Here is a 9,601-nt window from a genome sequence, read left to right on the forward strand (position 1 = left end):
ACTGTTGTGTAATGACGTTTCTTTCATTTTCGAATCGTATTTTTACAGCGTAAATCTTGAAACAGTTTTTATTCAATTATCGGGGATTGAACATATTACGATAAAAATTTAACATCGCTAACTCTGGAAATTATTTTGACCCAAAAACCTGGGAATGGTGATTTCGTTATTGATGAAATCACAATTAGCGTACAAAAATCCAATATAAATGACGTATTCGATACTCAAATTGGATTGATACTATTGCTGTTCTCCAAACTGCAAAATGTTGATTTTTATCACATTATCTTCATATTTATATTTCCATATTGCTCCGACAGCGTGTGAGTCATCGATTTTTATGACAAAATTCTCAAATCATCGTTTCGTAACTGCCCATCTTTTAGTTTGTATTATTTAATCCCCTTTTCCGCTTTCCTATTTTCTCCGTATCCTCTAATTCTCCCCGGGTAAATAATACGCTTCCCTTAATTCCGGCTGTTTTCTTTAGACAAGTGGAGCGGGAACGACGTACAGAGAAAGTCATAGTGAAAAGCTGACGTTACCGAAACCTCGGCTAAGTAGTCTCCGGAGACGGGTGCGTATATGCCACGCCAACTTTCCGGCGTGTTTCTATTTCAAACTTTCTCATATACTACGATAAACAAAGAAAAATAAGCGATCCTCCTGCTCGCTTCCTCGCCCTTGTTCTCCAGAATTTCCCCTTGACGATTCTGCCTGACAAAACCCGCCGAAAATCCAGCCTTTCAATATATAATGTCATCTCGTGACGCCAATTCTCGTGAATCTGAGTATCACAGAAAACACGAACTGTCGTGATCCAAAAAGGAAGTTTGCTTTGTTTCAACAGATTTTCGACGCAGTCTACGAAAAATGTTTTTCCCAGTATAACTCGAATCTTCATGACACACGACTATCTTTTGATACAAAAAATACGAAAACAGATAATTGCTCTTCGATTATCGACTTATTGACCAACATTCGTGCTAAATCGAATTTTCCTTAATCAAGTTAACCGAGAGTTATGCACTTTATGCTTTACGTCGATATCAGTGATTCTGCGTTCGTTCACCTCTAAATTTTCGCTTTACTTCCGGATCAAGAGTCAAATTTTACTGTGGAAACAAAAATGTTAATCTCCCATTGCCCAGGAACTTATTCAAGAATCGGTCTCAATTCCCAGTAAATCTACTGCAAGCTTATTACGAAGTTCGCATGGCAATAGCTCCGATCGAAATCCTGCCATTCACAACCATCAGAAATGGCATAAGAATTTTTAAAATCGCACTGGCTCAAAAATAATTTTGGAAACAACTGTCTAGGTCCTTAATCCTCCAAGAGAGTCCTCTCGATAAAATTCTTCATCAAAATCGACGCAGTTGCGCTCCGAATACAAGTTTGGAGATGAGCAAATGTTGTTCGTGTTGGTTTGCAGAGGAGAAGTCATTGAAACAGGAGCATACGAAACATCTGAACATGCAATTTACCGATGTATAGAGAGAGGGGAGGGAGAGAGATGAAATCATTATATAGCAGGTTAGAAGGCATCAGGGTTATCTCATCCCTCGCGGAGCGCTGGCAAGGCGAGGGAAATTGTAGAAATTAGATTTACTGAATAACCACCGCATATACCATGAATCAACTGAACGTGGGGGCGCCTTAAGGCTTAAGCTCGCAATAGCATATCCTGATATAGTTCAGTGGCATACACAACCGACGGAGGCAGTGGAATTAAGGGTGCGGTGCAGGGGTGGCGGGAGGGCGAAGAGCAGGAAAGTGGGACTACTTATATGCCCTTCTGTCCTGTTGATACGACCGACGGTGGACCAGTTAATCCAACCCCGAGCTATATCGTTATATGACGAAAATGTATAACAGAGCCTGAATTACATTTAGCGCTGTTTTCTCCCAAATTTTCTCTCCCTTTTTTATTTTTATCAATCTTCTAAATCGAGCCTTATCCGGGCGTGACAAAAAGGAGGAAGTCGGTTATTTAGAATAGAAGAAATGGTACGCGTGGGCGAAACAGCCTGGGAGAAAAGGAGGGTAAGAAAACCATCGAATTATTCTCGATCACGATCAGACTTTTTTCCGCATAGCCGTCGCTACGATGCTGCACGCTTTATACGCAAATAGCAAAAGCATCACTGTGCCAAATAAATGGCGTCGAATGACGCTCCTTCGAACGCCATCACTCGACGTGATCACTCGACTAGGAATAAGCCAACAACACTGCTTTCAATTACGGCCACAAGCTCATTGAATCAAGGTGTAGAGCTCCCGTGACAGGAGTATCCAAAAATCAACAAATTAAAAGTAACTCCTCCGCAGTAACACGAACAAACATCAAACGGACGAAGAGCAAGATCCTAAGAGTATTACGAGCGTTTGGTTACTGAGAAATCAGAACCCCCTTTGCCTGATGGAACGACACGAGAAGCCTAGCGCGAGAGGGATGGATTCGCGCGATGTGTTGTCACGCATCCGGTAGTAACATCCCAGGGTATTAACACAGAGGAGAACGAGAAATGATATGGACATGAAACAGAAGCTGGCACCGCGTACATAAGTATTTACGAGGAAATTCGTATCATCTACATCCATAATGTACAACAGCTATAGACATAAACTGTATATCGGAGAATCAGAATTACATGCGGCACACGCGTTGGGCATGAGTTTGTTCCAAAGGGAATGTACACGTCGGAAGGAAACAAGACTGTGTGTTCGCGGACAAACACAATACATCTATACACCTAAAGCCACATATGTAGTACCTGTTCACATACGCCCACGCGTATCCACACGTTCGTATTTAAACGCGCGTGTAGGTAAGCCGAGAGCGAGAGAGCTGCGAATGGTGCTAGACACGTTTGCGTATAGATAGATCTTGGAGGCGAGCTGCAAGGACTCAGCACCCCCAAATATACGGTATGTACTCAACCGATATAATGCATGTATGCATGCTGCGATCGCGCGAGTTTACATTCCCTTGAAATATACATATACCTGTGTACAGATATAGACGGGGATGTGGCGTCAGCGGATGTATATGAAGGGATGCACACGTAAGAAAGCTGACAGTGGGCGAGAGAGAGAGAGAGATGAAGCCTGAGCGAGGGAAAGAGGCGAGTACCCGCGGTACATCTCTCCCTGTGCTCTGCTTGCGCTCGCGAATGGTACTTGTGACTCGTGTGGATTATACGTACGAATGCATCCAGAGACGTGGATGCGTAGGAGTGAACGTGTGCGGGGACGTATGCGCGCATACAGATATGCGAGCGAGTGCTCGTGTTGCTATCTCGCAGTGGCACGGCAATAGGAATCGATATCCCGTACACCTCAACCTGTTCGCCGCGCGTCCTCTGCTATCGTAGCTTCCTCTCTGCTGCCGCTCTTTATCTATCGCCATCTGTCTATCTATCTATCTCACCCGCAGCATATACACCCTGCCACCCCTGGACGTAACGAGGAGCACGGAGGGCTCTATACCTGTGGTCGGCAGCTGCGGTTATTAGAAGACGACGCACAGAGCTTCGTCGTGTGTAGGACCTTCCGCATAGTAACCGGCAAGTGACAGCGATAGGCACGCGGTCACCGTAGTGCTGTGACAGTATCCGATGTTAAAAGCCCCATTGACTCGCTCGATTAGCTGTATCGGTTATCCTTTAACATTCCGCAAACGAAGGGTTCTGCTCGTATGGCTAGAATTTTAGTTTTCGAAAGCTGTGGGATTTTGCGTTGGCGTTGGAAATTGATTTTCGATGACGATGTTACGGGTCGGTTGTGATTCTAGCTTGTTTGTTTTTTGTCGTTTCGTCGAGATGCCCGGGGACTTTGATTTTGTGGGGAATTGAGCTTTTTTGAAATGAATTTGCCGTATTTAAACGCGGAAGATTATGCGCTGGATGGCTCGTGTATTTGCCGCGGAGCGTTCCGTCTTCTCACACTCCGGCGACGACCTCTCCCTTCCCGGCGTATCACCCCCTCGGATCTTTCATCCTCTCTTCTCTCGTAGCCAGCTTTCCTCTAATCGTCTAACAAAATTCAATTTCCTCGCGATACCAACGTCGACGTCTCCCCACCAACTTTGCCAAAGTAGCGAGATCCCTCGCGCTCGCTCCTCCTTCGCTGCAGCCCCCGTGAGACACACGCTTACATTCAACCTTCACGTGTCTTGCCCCCAAGTGCGGCGTCTTCGTCGTCCTCGTCCCCGTTGACGACGTTTCCGTATAATCGGTCGCCTGCACCAACATTCCCGAAATACCGGCCTCTTTTCCCGGCGGCCTGTCATCCGCACAAGCTTTTTACAGATTTCTCAACATCGCTGAAATTGCCAACGTTATTAACAATTTTGCCAGTACACCTCGACGCAGCCCCGAAGAAACTCTATTCCTACTCAATCTCTCCCCGATTTTAACGTGAATCTAATCATTTTAAGGGATCCAATGAAAACTCCGTGCTCAAACGTGGACGGATTTCCTTCCAAAAACACGAAACTGCAGTTCTTCGCGAAGTTCTCTCACCTCGTTCAGATCTCATCTCATATTTGATAGAAAATTAAATGTGTTTATCAAAATTTCCTATTCAAATTGAATGCTAAAATGTTTGATTAAAACTTCGATAGCCGATGGTGGTCGGCTACTCGGGGCATTTTGATGGGGGTCGATGACGGATAAATTTTGGAACATTCATGTGAATAATCCACAACAAGCGAGCTGATAAAGAGAAAAGAGCAACCACCGGAGGGAGGGAGATAAACACCGTGGCCGGACGCTGCGTAGGCGCAGATAGGAAACCAGTTAATTTGAATTAGAGGAGGGAAAGGGCAGGCGGGTGAGGGTGGCATTATATTAGCTCCGAAATAGAGATGATAGAATGCCCATAGATTCGATCAATTAATATATAGTTTCTCGTAACATTCATAAATTCGTAATTCAAACACACAAATGGCTCGATTGCCTATTAACTCTTGGGCCACACGTGCCTCTGCTTATCGTTCTCATCCATACGCACCCTCAGAGACGATCCATTAACCCCCACGGGCTCAATGGGGTGCGAAGCACGAAGAATTTCAAAATATCTATCTCTATAAAGAGCGAATTGGAAAATGGCTCTATTCCCAATAACCCTTTTCGTATCAGGGCTCAATTGATGGCTCGAATACCAACGGTAAGCGATATTGATTTTTTTTTTTTTCAATACAAATACTGAAAGGTCGTTGATCGTATACGTTGTGCGACATTAGCACAAATTATAATCAGTAATGAGAGTTATCTGTTTACGTGATGTCGTTACTGTCCAACGTATTATCAGCGGAGAGTAGATAACCCTCGATTCCTTACTGATAACGTCACATAACCCATTTCACTGCTATATTATCTTCTCCATTCTCACAGACTGGTAGGATCATTATTTTTATGTTTTTCACGATCTTCCATCTCTTGCTGAGCGCCACATTCACTGACGTTTGGAGATCGGTAATAACGAGTACCTTGTGCAAGGTGCCTCAGTGGGATGGTTTTTTCGAAGTAAAATTGTAATAGGATCAAGATCGAGAGCGCTGTTGGTCGACTATTCCAATCGAATTGTTCACGTTTTCTTTGAAGGACGATTAATTTGATGGAAGTTAAAAATTTTATGAACGAATCTACGCGACCTCGCGGAGCATTTCGAAATAAAAGGATGAAGCGAAAAAAAACTGAAGGCGAGTTGTAAAGAAGTCGACGCACCCCTCCGGATCACTGAGGAACGTTAAACACAAGTGCGAGAAACCAATAAGACTCACCCCTCTGTTTCTTCCATTCTTTCAGTGGTATATACTCCGTCGATTACACGCGCGGATTGATCGTGCCCCAAGGGACTCGAAATACTCATTTTTCGTAAAGCGTCTTACGGTGAATCGATATTTCCAGATAAATATTCACTGCAAACGGTTCCTCGCTCGATAAAATCTCCATTAAATCGTTCTTGCCGAATCAGTGCTTACTCGTAAGTGTTATCGAGTTTCATTTCTTCCGTAAGGAAATATTTTATGGAAATGAAGGAAGATGCGATTATCGAAAAGAAACTCGAACGTGCAGCAAGCACAATTATTACAAAAATCTCGGAATATTAATGAAAAGAAAAAAACAATTGCAGGAACGGTAAAGCCGAAATTTGAGATTCATTGTAACGGAGCCTTCATCAGAGGGTCAACATTGGAAAAAGGTTGAAACTTAGTGAACGATATTTTGACCAGGATAGGAAAGAGAAGGGGGTGGGCTGGGGGCTTATCGATTTCGGATAATTCGATGTTGGTTTTTCTTTTGCATATTTCATCAGCGTACTGGAACGCCTACGCACCGAGAATCGACGCGATTAAACGACTGTTACGTGCGTTTTGTATCTTATTCTTCGCCTCATTTGCGTAAAAGCATGAAAATTCGAGTGCGTATTAAAAACAGGAGGAGATTCCGATCCATAATATGAATAATGAAAGAGATATTAAAATGGTATTTACGATATAAAATGGTAAATAAGACGCAGCCATTGGAAATGGATTTTATTGACGAGCAATAAAGCAATTGTGATATTTTATTAAAATAATGTTTCTAATGAAGTGAAGTGACTGGATATTCAGCGAAGCTTGAGAGACGGATAATTCTTTTACCTGAAATGCCCAAGATCAGAGATCAAGTTGTTTCACATAAAATCGTTTGAATTACATCAAATTGAGCTAGTCCCGAACAGAATTAGTTTTTCGAAACACTTTCCCAATCAGAGTTGCTCCTCGGAGCGCTCACTGAGATCGGATAACGAGTCCCTGTAAAACCCGTTGCGAGTATATTTGATTACGAAGAATCTCATTTTGCCAGCAATTTAATGGGAGTGAATCCAACGAAAGCTGGGCAAGCTCGCTGTTGCGTATTTTCCACGTGTCTCGATAAGGCGAAAACATGGAAAAACTCCATCAAGAGAGCGAGTAGTAAACGAAATTCATTGAATACAATAGAAACAGATGCGATCAAGACTACCGAGTAAAATCTCGAGGGAACATTAAGGAGAAAAAACACGGAAGTGCGAAAAGAAATCAAATTTCCCCCCATCATAATTGAGACGTCAAGATTCGCCATGCTCGTAGCTGGAGCTGTCAATCGAGCCAGCGAATCGCCGGGGTCGAGGTGCCTATTTTCATGATTTTTTCCCAGACGAAACAAAACATCCCGAGAAAATCAATCTCGATAATGACTGAAGACGAAACGAGCGTTTTTTCTATGTGCAAGTCGAGTTCCTCCGGGAAAAAGTGGCAATGAGAACACGAATATCAATATGAAACACGTGAGAAACAGGCTTACCGAAAACGCGTCCTGCAGTCACAGCCCCGACGAAAAACCAGAAGATATACGCGCACGAGATAATCCAAACGGGTTTCCTTACGTCCATCGTTGATTGAAAAGTTTACCGAGAGCTCTTGAAGACGTTAACGAGAAGATGACGTGATCTCTCGGTATGTTTCTTCCGCCCCCTGTGCTTCTGCTCGCTCTCACTCGAAATCCTGTTTTACGATGCCAATGGGGCCTCGTTAACTTAATCCGATCAACGCCGATTCGATCAAGCTCGGGATCGATCAGTGAGAACTTTCATGTATCTTATCTCTCCGAATTACACGCAGCCACTCACATGTTCCAAGTGAATTATAAACGCACGTGTGTCTTTAGAGCCAAATCTCGTCACCGTAATCCGTTGATCTCGCCGCGAGCTTTTCCAAATTGGAGCCCCGATTCGTAATTGTGCGCATTTTTGGTCCCTTCGATCAGAACCCGTGCAGTTTTCGTGCTCCCACAGTTGTTCAACTATCTCGTTCCACCGTTCGTTGCTTTATTCGTATCGAGTGTTTCCTCAGTTTATTTCTCCTCGATAATCATACCCGAACGCTTGGATCATTGGTGCTCGAGTATTTGGTACTCCGTTGAAAAGCGCTCGCCCGAAAACTGGCCGATAGATCAAAGTCCATGCACGCGCGGGGGTAGCCGAATGTTTCACTCAAACAATCGATCACGATACGATTGTCTCTCGAGATATTCTCGTGTTTGGCAGTTCGCGTTGTTCAACAACGATCGGGACAACGGGTGCTGTTTGTTTCTGTACATTTATAGATGTTTGTGCGTGTTCGCAGATAGTGAGATTTTGGGTCAACCTCGCACGGTGTTTGGCACTATAATAGTGCTGCGTCACAAGCACACATACGTATGTACAATTTGTTTTTCACACTCTAATTATAACACCGATTATTAATGGGCACTCTTGTTCACTGAGTGGGCAATAGACTCGTTATTTTGTATCCAGATAAACGGAGCCCCGAACGACCCTCGGAAGGGGGTTGAAATTTTGACTCTCGTAAAAACCTCGAGAAGTGATACGAGATTAAACTTTTTTAATTAGTATTTTTCACAATTAGATTTAGCGATTATTCAGTGGGACGTTGAGAATCGACGCTCTCTCGTGATCTTATTGGGATTTTCGAGGAGGGGGGGAGGGGGGGGGGGGGAACAATCACCCGATCCGGGAATTCACGAAAAGTAGACAAATCACGTGATCTTTCTTCGCCGTTTTTCGTTGATTTTTGTTTCTCTCTCGTTACGAAGGGAAGGAGGGTCGTGCACGCGGTTCATTATCGAGAATCCATGATCAACGCGCACCGTTCGATGCTTCGTTCGAGACGAGAAAATCCGTTAAATTTGCATCGCTTAAAAAGAAAAACAAACAATCGCGTGAAAAAAAGAAGGAGCAGGAAAAAAACAAATAAAAATGAACAGAAAATTCACTGTGAAAGGCTCGAAAAAAAATGGGAAAAGTGTGCACGTTGTCGAGAGATTTCGCGGCAATTGGCAAAAGTCCTTGTCGAGCGGCGGAGCAATTACATCGAAAGCACTTTTCTTTTTATTGGCACTCTCTTCCTCCCGTGCCTCGGAGCGCTGCGTGTCGAACGATAAAACACTTTTTTTTACACACCTCTCTCGAAAAAAAACGTCGTTGTCTGGTTCTGAAATATTAACGTGTGTGTAATGAAAGCGGAGAAAGGATAGAAAGGCCGCGGGAGAGAGAGAAAGGGGAAAAAGACGAGCTGGAAGGGGGCAGGATCATAAAGATCGGAAAATGTTTGTTCAGCGAGTAAGACGAAGGGATCGGATCGGGGGAGCCGGAACGTAACCGTCGAGATTCTAAAGCGATGGTCGCATATCGTTTAATCGTGCGTACGCCTGAAGCTACTTTCGGTAACTCGTTAGTGGGCGAAAGCAGCCTGGCATGCACCAACGCTGCATGGGGAGAACAGTCTCGGATCTCTCGCACTTGTTGCCGACAATTATCCTCCCGAGCTGAGAGGAGGAGAGGGAGAGAGAGAGAGAAACGTAGAAAACTCGACGGATCCCGAACGAAAGAGACTCGTTCTTCCCTTGATCCGTGAAGCAAAAGCTTTCGTCCTTCACAAATGGTTACTCCGAACGTACGTGTTCGTGTACGCGTGTGCTTTCGCGTGGCTCTGTATCGCTGGCAATATCTATCTGTGTGTGTGCGCGCGCCAGCGAAAACAGCAGCGTCGTACGTGATTTGGAAGAGC

General features: G+C 44.2%; 1 protein-coding gene across 1 annotated transcript in view; it reads right to left on the reverse strand.

The window, feature by feature from the left end:
* The window catches only part of Ptp99A (Protein tyrosine phosphatase 99A), a 248,865-nt gene extending 240,370 nt beyond the window's left edge, over positions 1–8,495 (reverse strand). Inside the window, exon 1 of the mRNA XM_043422952.1 lies at positions 7,338–8,495. Coding sequence (XP_043278887.1) covers positions 7,338–7,425 — 88 coding nt within the window. The 5' untranslated portion in view covers positions 7,426–8,495. The remainder of the gene's footprint in view (positions 1–7,337) is intronic.
* Positions 8,496–9,601: the final 1,106 nt, after the last annotated feature.

This window comes from Venturia canescens, chromosome 7, assembly GCF_019457755.1.
Source record: "Venturia canescens isolate UGA chromosome 7, ASM1945775v1, whole genome shotgun sequence".
Classification (NCBI taxonomy): domain Eukaryota; kingdom Metazoa; phylum Arthropoda; class Insecta; order Hymenoptera; family Ichneumonidae; genus Venturia; species Venturia canescens.